Source organism: Xyrauchen texanus, chromosome 28, assembly GCF_025860055.1.
Source record: "Xyrauchen texanus isolate HMW12.3.18 chromosome 28, RBS_HiC_50CHRs, whole genome shotgun sequence".
NCBI classification, from domain to species: Eukaryota; Metazoa; Chordata; class Actinopteri; order Cypriniformes; family Catostomidae; genus Xyrauchen; species Xyrauchen texanus.
In genome coordinates this window covers 29,815,721-29,831,531 of record NC_068303.1, presented here as the reverse complement: position 1 = coordinate 29,831,531, position 15,811 = coordinate 29,815,721, and the positions used below count along the sequence as shown (strand labels likewise).

General features: G+C 37.5%; 1 protein-coding gene across 1 annotated transcript in view; it reads right to left on the bottom strand.

Annotated features, from left to right (window-relative positions):
- The window catches only part of LOC127622254 (protein PRRC2C-like), a 45,341-nt gene that overhangs the window by 17,325 nt on the left and 12,205 nt on the right, over positions 1–15,811 (bottom strand). Inside the window, exons 5-14 of the mRNA XM_052096288.1 lie at positions 14,199–14,330; positions 13,513–13,799; positions 12,951–13,030; positions 12,430–12,569; positions 12,237–12,324; positions 11,923–12,106; positions 10,974–11,553; positions 5,937–6,109; positions 471–714; positions 116–329 (exon numbers count right to left, since the gene is read on the bottom strand). Coding sequence (XP_051952248.1) covers positions 116–329; positions 471–714; positions 5,937–6,109; positions 10,974–11,553; positions 11,923–12,106; positions 12,237–12,324; positions 12,430–12,569; positions 12,951–13,030; positions 13,513–13,799; positions 14,199–14,330 — 2,122 coding nt within the window. The remainder of the gene's footprint in view (positions 1–115; positions 330–470; positions 715–5,936; positions 6,110–10,973; positions 11,554–11,922; positions 12,107–12,236; positions 12,325–12,429; positions 12,570–12,950; positions 13,031–13,512; positions 13,800–14,198; positions 14,331–15,811) is intronic.

Below are 15,811 nucleotides of genomic sequence, written 5' to 3'. Positions count from 1 at the left end.
ACACACACACAATTGTTTTTTAGGATGTTCGATCAACTAGCAATTTTTTCACTGTTAAATGTAAATAACTAAAAAATATATTTTATTAAACCTCCAAAATACTGTAGCCTCCCACCTTGGCTCCTTGCTATCATCTCGCACTTTAGTAGTCACTGAGGAGGTCAAGCCCTCCGTTTGGGGATAAGGGTCAGAACCCCAGACCATTCGAGGCTCACTGGGAACTCCATGTTCTCTAATTGGACGGGTCAGATGATCAAACGAGTCCGAACCAGAGCTGCTGTTGTCTGTGGGGTCTCGTCGTACCAATTGTTTTGGAGGCATTCTCCCTGCTAATGAAAAACAATTCAAATTACCTCACATGTGAGAACTGCTGAAATTATTAAATTCTAAAATGTAATTGTTTACATTACACAATGGTTGGAATGGAGATTAAGTTTGGATTTGAAAAACAAAATCAATGTGAGATATACCAGGGTGCATAGAAGGCATGTCTATTGGTGGCCGTCCAGACATTATTCGGGGGTCCATATATGATTGCATCATTATCCACCGTGGGTCAAAACCCATAGAGGCAAGATGTTGATGGTGGGGGCCAAGAGGTTGGTAGAGGGATCTGTGCTGAGGGGGAACAGAACCCCTTGAGGGAGAGACTGGACCTCCTCCACCCTGTTGCTGCTGCTGCTGCTGCTGCCACTGTTGTTGTTTAAGCTGTTCCTGGAGAATAAAAAATAAATAAAAAATGATTGAGCAGGTATTACAAATATAAAGAAAGGAAGTTCAGAAAAGCAACTCTTCTACGAGACAGGTAATCACTAGCTGGGTTTCCATCGAAATGCTTCACGTTTTAAGCACATTTCTAAACATTCATAAATCATTGCGTTTCCATCCACTCTGGGCCTCTCAGTGAGGGGGAAATATGACTGCATGCGAATGTGGAAAATTATTTGGGCGCACCAGTGCAATCGACATCTGTCAACCAAACTTATGAATTAAACTCTTTTGCACAATTCTTTTAAAATTTGTATACATTTTTGCACTTATTAAAAGTGCCATTTTCTCATTTTCACATGGCTGAGTGCTCTCTCTCTCTCCCACACACAGAGACCGAGAGTGAAGCCACATAGGTTTACATGCCACGTAAAGTGGAGTTTTTTTGCTTGTTTTGTATCTGTCAAAATGAAGGACATAATTTTGAATTATCCATCAAAGTTTTCAAAATTGTGTAAATAACGGATGTCAAACATATGGCACGTACGTGTAAGACATTAATAAAATCTGTTGGATCTGTCTAGCCCATTTATTGTTGAAGTCAGAAGTTTACGTACACCTTAGCCAAATACATTTAAACTGAGTTTTTCACAATTCCTGACATTTAATCGTAGAAAACATTCCTTGTCTTAGGTCAGTTCGGATAACAATATTTCAAGAATGTGAAATGTCAGAATAATAGTAGAAAGAATGATTTCAGCTTTTATTTCTTTCATCACATCCCCAGTGGGTCATAAGTTACATGCACTTTGTTAGTATTTCGTAGCATTGCCTTTAAATTGTTTGAATTGGGTCAAATGTTTTGGGTAGTCTTCCACAAGCTTCTCACAATAAGCTGCTGGAATTTTGGCCCATTCCTCCAGACAGAACTGGTGACAAAGTCTGGATTTTTTTAATAGCAGTTTTGGAGCAGTGGCTTCTTCCTTGCCAAGCAGTCTTTCAGGTTATGTCGATATAGTACTTGTTTTACTGTGGATATAGATACTTGTCTACCTGTTACCTCCAGCATCTTCACAAGGTCCTTTGCTGTTGTTCTGGGATTGATTTTTACTTTTGGTCCCATGGTGTTTACACGAAGTACTATTGTTTGTACAGATGAACGTGGTACCTTCAGGCATTTGAAAATTGCTCCCAAGGATGTACCAGACTTGTAGAGGCCCACAATTTTTTCCCCCTGAGGTCTTGGCTGATTTCTTTAGATTTTCCCATGATGTCAAGCAAAGAGGCAGAGTTTGAAGGTAGGCCTTACAATACATCCATTGCTATACCTCCAATTCAGTACACCTCCTATCATAAGGTAATTAGCTAATTGTCAAAAGGCTTGATATCATTTTCTGGAATTTTACAAGCAGCTTAACCCTCTGGGGTCGACGGACGCGCCGGTGTAAGACATCATTAGAGACTATAAAGGGTCTACTTTTATTTGTGTGCACTCACAATAACAACAAAACCGTGTGCTTTTGTAAAATAAAGAAAATAAAAAGGGTGAGCTGTCAGCATTCTCTATATTCACAAGCATAAATCTGAAACATGTCACAAAAATGAACTGAAACTCCACGAATACTTAACACACAAACATGAAACATGTCTAAAGAAAGCTTAAAATGTCTATTTAAAACCAATATTCTCCTGCAATTTAATTGGTATGAAACAAAGCGATGTACAATTTCTCCTGGCTCAACTAATTATCCCTAATGTGATCACACCCATGGGCAGAGAGCGCTCTTCATAAGGTAATGTACTGAGGCGGATCAATGCAAATGGTGAACGCCCCCTACTGGGTCTTAAAAACAAAGTTCATTCACTTTTCTGCGCATTTGGAAGATTGCACGATACACAAGTGAGAAAACTCCTGGATAGTGACGAAGAGTTAAAATTTTCCTCAGAAGAAGGAAATGAACGTTTGCATTTTGAAGAGAGACTTGATCCGAGTAAGTCATTTAGTTTTCATTAGTTGACATGCTATTTTAACATGTACATATTTTACTAGTGGGACGGTTTCCAGACTTTGAAACATGTCCTAATAGGCAAGTTTTAGTCACATTTAAATGCTGTTTAGGGCACAAGTGCTCCTAAACAATGTTAATGTAGCCATGATGGAGCAGTTGAATGACCTCCTTGCTTTGGGGTAAGTTGCTTTTCAGGTATTGGAGCAATTGTACATAATTTTATTTAAATGCTGCCAGGAGATGTAGCAGAATGCAATATCTCATATAATGAGAGCTGAAATGGCTCTCTGCTCGATGTTAAAAATATTGGCAGTACTGGGCTCCGACTCAATTTGGTACACAGGGTTGCTGCAGAGTTAAAAAATGTAAATAAATAAATAAATAACTAAATATATATATATATATATATATATATATATATATATATATATATATATATATATATATATATATTTTTTACAATTTATGCTGTATCCCCCATACCAAAACAAACCCACTAAAATCACAATCTAAAAAAAAAAGTTTAAAATATCTTTCCACATATACATCACATTAAAATTGGTTTATGTACCATTATATAACTAAATACAAATTAGAGGTTGACCAATATTAGATTTTGCTGATACGATAATGTGTTAAAAGGGAAATAATCTGCCAATAGTTTTTAAAACTGGTATCTTACATTAAATGTTCTTAGTCTTTCCATCATGTGATGGCCCAGGCAGAGGCTACAAGAGTCCAAATGGAGTAAAATTTATATGCAGTTTATGGTGCAAACAAAATACCAATAACCAGGAAATAAATTAATAAAAAAAAGATTTGACTCATAGGGCTTAACTTTTAAGATTAAAAGCTGAAATACACCAGGGATTTTTAAATGTTTGTGCTTCACTGCTTCCAGCTACTCATTCAAACAAATAAGGTAAATAAAATGTGCACTCCTACAATAATCTCAGAAGAAGAAGTAGGTCAAACCACTTATGAGTCACGTGAGTTTCAAACTTTTCCCGGCTGATACACTCTCGCGTGGGATGCTCATCACTGGTGCATGCTTGCTGCAGCTAGATTTTGTTTATAGTGATTGCTCACGACATAGTGAATTATAATATGAATGGTCACTGTGTGTATTTTATGTGATACGCAGCTCTATAAAGAAGTTTGTTTTTTGTGAGTCAAGTGAACAAAAGGTGAGAGGGTGTAGTCTTAGCCTATTATACAATGCAAAAAACTTTTGTCTTTTTTGGTTTGTTTTCCAATATAAATATCTAAAACTCCTTATGTACATTTACTTTAGCTGCTATACTGCAGAAGAAAAACATTTTATCTGAGAATTTTGAATATAATATTTAAATATTTTAAAATATCGAAAAATCCTAAAAACAAGATACATAAATAAGCAACATAAAATATTTAGACTTGCTTTTAGAGCAAATATCTTGAATATGAATATATGTTTTCTTTACTGCACTGGCAGAAGTATGAACAAGTGGAAAAAATACACATTTAAGATACATTCTCTTAAAGAAAGTCTAAATATCTTATATGTTTCTTCTCATGTAAATGTATCTTGTTAAGGATTTTGACAATTTTAAATGCAAAAAAAAAAAAAGAAACACTTGATAACAATGGGATTTTTTGCAGTGAAATTTTTAATTAAATAATAAATATCGAAGTATTTTTTCCCCTTTAATTCAGTGAATGTCATTTAGAGGTATTTTTAAAAGATGATGTTGTCCTCTTTATTGTTAGTAAGCACGTTTAATACAATCTTTTAAGTCGGGGCACAAGCTGAACAGTCAGTTAAGAGCTAATGATTAATTGTTCCAATAATCGCCCGAATAGATGAATAATTGTTCTAATAATTGTTAGATTAATCGATTATAAAAACAATCGTTAGTTGCAGCCCTTGTGGGATCAGCCAAATGCGCTTCTTGGTCAAACTGCCCCTCTTGAAATGATATTAATGTAAGCAGACAAGACAAAAATCTTATATCTCAATATTTCTGTGTGATGTGTAATAACAGCCTAAAACACCTTAATATTAATCAAACATCAATATTGACAAGAAAATAATTTAGTAGCTGTAAGCCCAATACCTTTTAATAACAGGTCTGCTTCTCAGTCAAACTCTTGACTGTATGGAATCAGTTTACTGAATTTCTAATAAAATCACAAATAAAATAGTATGGCAACGATTAAAGTAGCTTTATTTTGCATTAGATTACTTTTTGATGTTTTTATATAAAACATTTTCTATATTTAATTGCTGCCGTTTCTGAAAAACCAAAAGCACCATTTACTCTGTTCTCCATTTTATTACTGGCTCTTGAATAATTACTTTAAAAGCTTGAAGTAATGTTTACTTAAACATTTGAAGGCTACATGGTTTTTAATTAGTTAATATTAAACTTTGTAAATAAATGAGTATTTTCAATAGCATATTTAAACGCACTATAAAAAGGAGTACTGTTGTTTTAAAAAGTTTGCCACTGCTCTAAATTGTTTTACTTCTGACTAACACAAACATTTCCAAGCATTTCCATTCAAGTTTTGTAAAGCACAAATTAAATATTTGGATGGAAACCCAGCAATACATGCTTTAAGGTGCTATATGCAAGATTGACAACAAGCATTTGAAATGGGTACTGCAGTCCAAATACAAAATATTGGAGAGTTGTCTGCCCCACCCCTGACTCAAAGCTCATTTTGTGTTGCCAGAATGTTGACATGCAAATTAGCCAAATCAGCATTCGTTTTATAGGATTTCTGGGCTTTAAGCTGTCTAAATCTTCCAAAGGCATCTCCAATAATTTATCCTTGTTTTACTACGCCTCTGGTCATGGTGATTTTTTTGACGAATGGCGATGTTTTTTTTAGGTCGGGTGGAAACGGTTATCTCTGATCCAGTTCTGGCTTACACGGCTGCAGCACGCAGTGTTGTTTGCCTGCAAACATGTTCAAATCTGGCAACCCAGCGGTGTCGAAATACTATTGGTGAGTGGAAATCACACAGGCCAAAACATAAACAGAAATACGTCCCAGAATGGAAACATCAAAGTCGAAGATACTGGCTGTAGCATTGTTATCGGAAAAGCTAGTATTCCTAATTCTCTAATGACATATTATGGTATATTTTATGATTTAGTACTGTAAAAATATTACATATAGCACCTTTAAAAGAAGCAGGCAACATTCAAGAAAATGACTGTATGGGAGCACCTGTTGTCTGAGGAATCTGGGTGGCAAAGTCTTCTGGAACTGTTTTGAGTATCCAGAGGTGACTGAAGGGCGAATAGCAGTCCCTGTGTCTCCCTCATTTTCCAGTTGTTGAATTGGTGCATCTTCACCAACAGAGTGATCCAGTCTGGACAGACACAACTGAGGCTCCTCAACTAAAAGTAAACAAAAATGAAACAGTGTTAATATCAAACATCAACTTCATCTCATTAATTTTAGGGATGCTCCAATCAGGATTTTTACAGCCAATACCGATCTTGGTCACCTGATCGGCCGATACTGATCCCTATCATTTCACCTTTTGTTAGGATCTCGGTCATAACTGGCTATATGTAAGCTTTCTGCACACTGTGAACACGTAAAGAGCACATGCACAACACACGATCTTCTGTGATCAGAAAGATGGCGCCGATGTCAATGGCATGCCGTCTGCCCGTGTCTAGTTTGTTTCTTATTTCTGTTTTGTTCTTACTTATGCTTTTGTTTATACATGATTCTAGCACTACACTGGTGTATGATCGATCTACACTTTTAAATATTCGAATTATATTTGAGAAACATTTAAATGAAGCTCGGGAGGAACTCCAGTCCTATACTCTAAAACCGCCGCTAAGGATTCCTACATGGCTGCAACATGATCCCTGGTCCCCTTTGCCGAAAAGATGGCGGCGCCGCGGAAAGCGAGGAGGAAGGCTTGTCAAACTAAAGGCATACCTGGATTTCCTTCAGGGAGATCCGCGGCTTGCGGATGTGCAGTTGTGGGGCTGGAGCGGCGGTCGGGTGCTGTGTTGGCATGCGGACAGTGCGGTGTCTCGATGGATTCGACCTATTGTGCCGGAGGGGCCTGTGGCGAATCATTTTCGGCGTGCGCGGTATTTCCACCGGAATGGAATTGACGCGCAGAATCTTCGCTCTGTGCCATTTGGTCGTGGACTGTCGTTGGAGATTATGGACGTCGAAAGATCAGCTATAAGGTTGGCTTTGATAAATGTACGCTCTCTGAAAAACAAATCTTTTATCCTAAACGAGTTTGTTAGTACTCGGGCTCTAGACTTTGTTTTTATTACGGAAACTTGGATGAACACTGACAATACATACGTCTTGGAAGAAGCTGTACCAAATAACTATTCAGTCTTTAATTCTCCTCGCCAAATAGGAAGGGGAGGAGGACTGGCCTCTATTTTTAAGAACAATTTTATTTGCACTTTACTTAAGTTTGAACAGTTTTCAAGCTTTGAACTTCAAGCTTTTGAATTGCAAACAACAATACCTGTCCTTTGTGCTGTTATTTACCGACCACCGAGAGCTAATAAGGATTATATTTCAGAACTGGCTGCCTTTCTAGCTGACATTGTTCTGAAATATGATAATATTTTATTAATGGGGGATTTGAATATCCATGTTTGTTGTCCAACAAACCCATTGGCAAAAGACTTCTTAAATCTCATTGACTCGTTCGGGTTTCAACAAATGGTGAATGGCCCTACACACAATCGTGGCCACACATTGGACTTGATTCTATCACTTGGCTTAGTTATTAAGGACATTATTATTGAGGATTTTGTGTTATCCGACCACAATCCGATTTTATGTACCGTTTCTCTCCCTGTCAGCCGAGAAAACTGTGTCCAGCTAAAAGATTGTATCGTCCTCTAATACCTAATTCACATGTAGATTTTAATGTTTCTTTTATGGAGAAGTTGCAGTGTATGAAAGTGAATCTTTTATCTCCACATCTTGGTGTAGAAGAAACAATTAATAGTTTTAATTTTATATGCACAGAAACACTAGACTGTATTGCACCTTTGAGACAGGTGAGCAGAAAAAATAAGCCTCCTCCTTGGTGCAATGAACATGTTAAATCGTTGCGAAGAGAGTGCAGAAGATGTGAACGTAAATGGAAGAAAGATAAATTACAAATTTCGAATGAAATGTTAAGAGATGTCTTAGGTAAATTCCAACAGGCTATAAAAACTGCCAGGTTCAGATTTTTTTCAGACATTATTGAGAAGAATCGTCAAAATTCAAGAATTCTTTTCTCAACAATTGATTTATTTTTGAACCCCAGATTAGAGGTGCCTGGAGTTATACCTATGAATTTATGTGAAAATCTTTTGGAATTCTTTGTCGGACGTATATCGGACATCCGAAGGAATATACAACAGTGTTCATATGAGCCTATGGATACACCTGTAACTCATGCTGTGCTGTCCGATTTTGAGCCTATCTCCTTATCCACACTTTTAGACATTGTCTGTAAGCTAAAGCCGACAGCTTCTCCACAAGATGTTATTCCTACAGTGCTATTTAAGAAAGTTTTTGAGTTGATTGGTCCATTTGTATTATCAATAATTAATAAGAGTCTACTATCTGGAATTGTTCCAACTTATTGTAAACATGCTATAGTGCATCCTTTGCTGAAAAAACTAATTTAGATAAGAGTGTGCTATGCAATTATAGACCAATCTCAAAGCTTCCTTATCTAGCAAAGATCCTGGAGAAAACGGTCTTTATTCAACTTGAGTCCTTCCTTACTGACAATACTATTGGTGAAGTGTTCCAGTCGGGGTTCAAAAAACAACATAGTACAGAATCTGCATTATTAAAAGTATTTAACGATGTTTTTATGGCCACAGATATTGGTGACTCAACCTTACTTCTGCTATTAGATCTTACAGCAGCGTTTGACACAATCGACCATAATATTTTAATTTCACGCTTAGACAATTATGTAGGTATTCGAGGTAATGTCTTAAATTGGATTAAGTCTTATCTCCAAAATAGAAGTTTTGCAGTGCAAATGGGAGAATGTACGTCGAACACAGCGACTTTATCATGCGGTATTCCACAAGGATCTATTTTAGCACCAGTTCTTTTCTCACTCTATATGCTTCCTTTAGGTCAGATCATGAGTAAATATGAGGTTTCTTTTCACTGTTACGCAGATGACACCCAGTTGTATCTACCCTTAAAACCAACTGTCCCTGCTGCTGTGGAAAGGCTGGTAGAGTGTCTTGGGGAGATTAAAAGCTGGATGTCTGTAAATTTTTTGTGTCTAAATGAATCAAAAACAGAATTGATTTTATTTGGCCCTTCAGAGAATGCAGATCCATCCAAAACTGAATTGGGTACACTATCCCCTTATCTGATGCGTCAAGTAAAAACCTTAGGTATAATTTGTGATAGTGCACTGAAATTTGATAAACAGATAAATCAAGTAGTTAAAATGAGTTTCTTCCAGTTAAGATTAGTCGCTAAAATTAAACCCTTTGTAACACGGAAGGACCTGGAAAAGGTAGTTCATGCGTTTATTTTCTCAAGATTGGACTATGGTAATGCATTATACTATGGTGTCCAACACAAAGGCTTAAACAGATTGCAATTAATCCAAAATGCGGCCGCTAGACTCTTGACAGGCACTCGAAAAAATGAGCATATTACTCCTATATTAAGAGAACTACATTGGTTGCCGGTTTTCTACAGGATTAATTTTAAAATACTTTTATTTGTTTTTAAAGCACTACATGGCACTGCTCCGACATATATAGCTGATCTAATCCAGGTGAATAAACCAAAGAGAGCATTGCGCTCCGAATCATTAAATCTCTTGGTAGTCCCGCGCACGTACAGGAAAATGAGAGGAGACCGCTCCTTGCAGCGGCTGCTCCCAGGCTGTGGAATAATTTACCTCATTATATCAGGGAATGTTCCTCTCTTACAGAGTTTAAACGACACTTAAAAACTTATTTTTTCACTCTGGCGTTTTGATCATTCATGAGTATTGTGCTAGTTATGTAATAGTTTATTATTGACGCCGCTTAGATTTTGAGGTGTCTGTGACAATGTTTTTAATTTAATTATGATTTTATGATTGTTATTTTATACTATGTACAGCACTGTGGTCAACTTCTGTTGTATTAATATGTGCTTTATAAATAAATTGAACATTGAACATTGAACTGTCACTATTAATTGGATTTTCCACTTCCCAGTAATATAATTTTGCCTAATTTTTGCTGACAAACAAAAGTTTAAAAGGTTTATTATAAAATCTTTTATAGACTTTAAAATAAGTATAGGCTAACAAAATATTCTCTATATTAAGATACCTAGCCCTATAAACAATGAAGCTTAGTCAAACTGATAATAGGAGCAATTAAACTTAATGTGACATTTTTGGTAATTGATTCATTGTCTTTATTATTACTCATTTTATGTTTGCATTATATATAAAACATTATATTATGGCATCTTAATATTGTATAAAGAATAATTATATTTATAAATTACTTCCCTGACTTTTCAATTAGTTGGATGATTACATTAATAGTTCACTTTTTCACATGTTGCTGCTACAACTATAATGAGGGCAAGAGATTAAAGGAAAGTGGAGGAAGAGCGCATGTTTCTGGACACTACACTAATAAGGTGTAAAACTCTGTTTTCCCTTTGCTTGTCACTTTTGAAACATCACATTAACAGTACACAAACTTTCCATATTCGCTATACCTCTCCCACTGCATCGTTGTTAACTGCTGAATCAAGTTTGTTGTCTTACGTCACTATGCCAGTATACCCCACACTCCGTGATGCCATAACAGTGCTGCTTATGTCTTAAATGAGCCATGCGTCTTTTGAGACACAAGCAAGCGGTTTATGCGATTGGCCAAATTACTGTGAATAGAACGTGAATATCGGTCGATACCGATCTGTGGCCGATCTATCGATGTATCCCTAATTAATTTAATATGTGGTTAATTCACCGCAAAATTTAAGTTGTTGTTGTTGTTTACTCACGCTCATGTCATTCCAAACCTGAAAGACTTTCTTCTGTGGAACACAAGAGGAATTTTGAATAATATTTTTTGTTTCAATGCTGTCAGTAGCTCTTATCTCCTTTTATGTTCCAAGAAAGAAATAGTCAAATGGGTTTGGAACAGGAGGGTGAATAAATTGCCATTTTCATTTTTGGGAAAACTATCCCTTTCAGATGTTTTTTTTCTATCAATACACCTTTACCTCGTGACTCCTCGGAACTAAAGTAGTCTCTCATTGGTTGTCTCTCCACCTGTCTGTGGACCTCTTCAGTTACAGCAGTATCAACTTTGCTTTGGGGTTCAGGAGCAGCCCTGAGGACAGGAGGGCTAGGTTGTCGGGTAATGAATTGTGGAACCTCCTCCACAATGGGCTCTGTCCTTTCGTGGGTTGGCTTGGGAGGGCAGGGCTGCTGTACAATGGGAGGTGGAGGCTGAGGGGGAGGAGTTTCAGCAGGTAGTTTAGGCACAGTTTCAGTCACTTCCTGGGGATCACTGTGAGTTTGCGTAGTTGGTTTAGTAGTTTCTATAGTCGTGGAAGGTCGCCGTTTCTCCTCTAACTGTTTGAGTTTCTCTTTGCAGGCAGCAAGTCTCTGTTCTTCCATGCGCCGTTCCTCCTCCTCACGCCGTCGACGTGCACGTTCCACTGCCTCAGACAGCTCTGACTGCTTCTTCCGTTTCTGTCGCCATGCCTCTGTTTCCTCCTCAGCAGCAGGAGGTGCTGTAGTGGACTGTTTAGCAACCCGGGTGCCGCCACTTCCCATAGAACGTCCAACTTGTTGGCCCTGGACAATTTATAACATGGTTTTTAACATATTTATCGATTTCTACAAGTGAAACTGATATTTTTTCAATTATTGAAAAGGGTAGTTGACATTTCAGGAACATCCTGTGGTGTGACATGCTATAAGTAATATATACATCTTTACATGGAATTTTTTTGCAAATTATTTGTCCGCTGTACGGTAAAATGTAGTAATAAAGGCAATCAACTAATGAAGCTGATTCAAAACGCCAAAAACATTACATGAAATGATGACCAATGATTAAGATATACTTTAGCCTACAATCTTCATTTAGGTCAAAGTTTAACTTTATAGACAGCTTCATGTCAAAAAGAGGGCAATTTGCACTTCTCCCTGTGCATGCCATACCTGTTGCTCTTGCAAAGGTGCGGTCTTGCTATAATGGCCAATATTGCCAGGGGAGGGAGCTCTGGGGTCTCCACTCTCTGCCCATGAGCTCTTGCCTTCACTCCTCTCCTCTACTCTTCCTTTCCATCCCTCCTGGGCATCAGTTTTTCTTGGCCGCATACGGTCAACTTTAGTCATCCACTCCCTGTGTATCAGCAAGAAAGAGTTTAAAGGACACATGCCAACTTTTTACCAAGTATCAAAACAGTGCCTTAAGCTCATAAATGTGTTGTATATGAAATAAAAGCTCTGCAACAAAAAAGTCAAGTTCTCACCAGTTATCTCCTTTCTCTTTAGCCGAATGGTTCTCCTCATCATCACTAAAGTTCAGTTTCTCAGAATAGTCAACTTCCATCTGAGCACCTAAATAAGACAGATTTTGTAAACAAGCCTTGTGGCTGGCCACAGAAAATTACATGACAACCAAATGCTAAACCATAAACGTAATCATCCAGCTGCCTCTCTCACCTGCCCAGCCCTCATCTGCATCAGTGTCCAGATTGTCTAGCTCTTTTAATTCAGTGGCACTAACGATTGATGGCCTGTCTGGATCCTGCAGCCATGTCTGTGATGGAGGGTGGAAGGGTCTTCCAACAGGCCGTGGACCCCTGGGGGATGAGAGAGAGAGAAAGAGAGAACACTTAGGAAAAACTGGATTTGCTTAATCTAATACAAGTGTCGCATTGTCCTGGAAATATATTTTAAAAAAAAGTCTTGTCTAATAGGGATTCATTTTCAACTCATGCATAACCTTTACTTCAGTCATGTTTAGGATGCCAATGCCGATTAAGAGTTAGCGCTATAACCTCAACTTAAGAACAATAAAACTACTGCAAAATAAGTTTCAAAACAATCATTAAAATGACAAACTAATTAAAATATCTAAAAATACCACTGCGACAAAAGGGAAAGTGACACTGTCTCTACGTCTTAGCTCCTGCATGTTAAGCTAATTAAAATCTGCTTTTAGATATTTTGAGATCACTTACTTTGATATTTCCTGTTGTCCAAGGTATCTAATGTTGCCTTGTGCAGGAGGAAAGGGCCCTCGAGGGTATGCATTAAACATCTGAAAAGACAAATCTGATTGTTAAGGTACTTGATAATCTGCACAAAAAGCATTCATCAGTACAAATCGATACAACAGCATGCCACATTCAGACTAGAGGTGCTCATCAATACAACAATTTCAAAGGAAGTAATAGCACAGGAATGATGGTGTGTTTGTTTAAATACTATACCAGTTCCATATGCGGAGACAACTATACGTAAGCCATTGGCAAGTTGATATCCCCGAAAAGTGTAAACACTGTGGCAACATTAAGATCTAGTCTGTTTGTTCATCCTGCATATCCTGACCAATGGCATGAGTTTGGGGTGGGACTATCTGTTTGTCTGACCAATGAAAGATGAGGGAACTGTTTTGGAAACCTGACGTCATTTGTTTTTTTTCATTTGCTGCTAGTGGCTCAGAAATTCTAAACTTTATCTTGAATCAACCAGATCATACAAAGTAATTATAAAGAGTGGCTGAATTCTGTCATCACTTACATATGGGGGCATCATGCTCCTGAACTGGGCATTGAACTGAGATGACGATATGCCTCCTGGTGGCTGCTGCCCACCGTTGAGTTTATGCTGAGGGCCTGTACTTGGGAGTTTGTCTCTCTGTTCTCTGCCCTCAACAGCAGAGGGTTTCCCTGTCTCTTCAGAATCACAGGAGGGAGAAGGTGTGCCTCGACCCACCCCTGCCTCCTCAGTAGGCTTAGTTTCAGTCTCAGAGGGGCTGGGAGCAACATTTAGGTTCCTACCGCCACCTTCTCGCCAACTACCCACATCTGAGCAAAGGTTGGCATGACATAAAAGACAAGAGTGAGATAAAGATAGAACATGTAGAATGCATACTTTATTCTAGTTAGAATATACTGTATTAGAAATACAGCTTCATAAAACAATTATTGATGGACATTTTCAGAGAAGCCACCAATTTAATTTGACAAAAAAAGTGTCCTACTGTACCATTCCACAGACTTGTATTCATTTGTGTCAAATTAAGCAGGACAACTTTACTGACAGGTCTATTCAGAACATTATTACAAAAATACTATGCATTTATATGGTTCTGTGTGTGTCCATAGAACCTGCTTAAGTAAACACCAAGCCCCAAGGGGAGTGAAAAAACAAAAAAACATATGCATCTAAGATGTTACATAAGGACTGGAGAATGATGTTCTTACTCTGAGGCCTGAGGCTGGGGCCCGGTCCATAGGGCTCATCTTCCTGATCACCTGATTTCTCCACCTCACCTGCCGCCTGCAGACTCGGAAACTCCTGATGGAACTGACTGCTCATGCGAGGAGCTCCTGCACCTGCAGCACCATTAAGGTAATGAGTACTTCACTTGAGCAGTTCAAAGGTATGAAATTTAGATAATTCATCTTAAATTAGGGATGCACGATATGGAGTAAAATGCTGTCGGATATTGATATCATATTGCAATATGCCATAATATGCAAAATACACTGAAGTCAACTGGAAAAAACAAAGGACTGTCCAGGGCTCTGCAGTGAGAGCGAAAATTACAACATGCAAATGTGGAAAATTATTTGGGTGTACTGGTCCGAGTGACAGCTAATATTCTAATGGATTTTCTGAACTTACACTGTAGCCTACAATCAGAATAAAAACTCCCTAATGCATCTAACTTCATATGCAAAGTACTATTAAAAGTGGCGATTTAGGTATTTTTGCATTAAGAGCGCCATTTTCTCACTCTCACATGGCTGTGATTGCTCATCTCTCTCTCTCACTCACGCAGAGACATATAGTGATGCCGCATAGGCAGAAATACCATGCAAAGATGGTTTATGTGGAATTTCTTTTCAAAATGAGTGTTTGAAATATGATGGATGTCTTAAAAACATGCTGTTCATGTGCAAGTTTCTGATTAAAACAGCGAGATGAGCACAATGATCAAAGACCACAGTCCAGCTCAGGTTTCCACAGAAAAACACATCTTCAATAAAACTGTTAGGAAGTTAGTGCACAGCATTGAAATTATCTTAACATTTTATAACTTTCATGAATAATATTAAGTATTGTTGCATTATACAATGCTTAACAGCGATAGTTACAACTGAATATACATGAAAAAAAAATTCTGAATGTAATGAGTCTAATTTTATATATTTGAGTTGTTGAACTACTAATTTGTTAAAAAATACAATATCATTTTTGTTACTGCAAATGGGAAGTATAAAGTGTCATCAAAATATTTTAAGTTTATTAGATGCTCATTAAAGGTGATCAGTCAGGACTGATGTGGTTTGGTTTTGCCTGTAAAATTACCTTAAAATAACCTGAAAAATCTTTAGAGGAATCCATTGTTATGCATCAAGCTGAGGTGGGCGATATGACCAAAATCTTGCATCGCGATATGAATCCTTTATTTCACGATTACAATACATCACATGATACAATAATTTCGTTTTGGAAAATCTATAAAAATATGTATTAATATATTAACTAAACATTTTGTAATGTACAGCACTGTGCAAAAGTGGCACATAAGATGTTTCACAAAAACATTTGCCTTAATATGATTACTTATATTTTCAGCTTTGGTGTCAATAGGAAATATACATTTTAGACTCTCAAACATATACTTTTGCAAATATAAAAGAACAGGGAACCCTGCAACAGATGGCATGACACCAACAGAGCGCCCCACTGAACATTGTGTCAGTCTGGGATAACATGGAGATGGAAGAAATTGAGACAGTATAAACAGATAGAAGAACTGTGGTGAATTCTCCAAAAACCTTGGAACATCCTATCTGCCAATAACCAA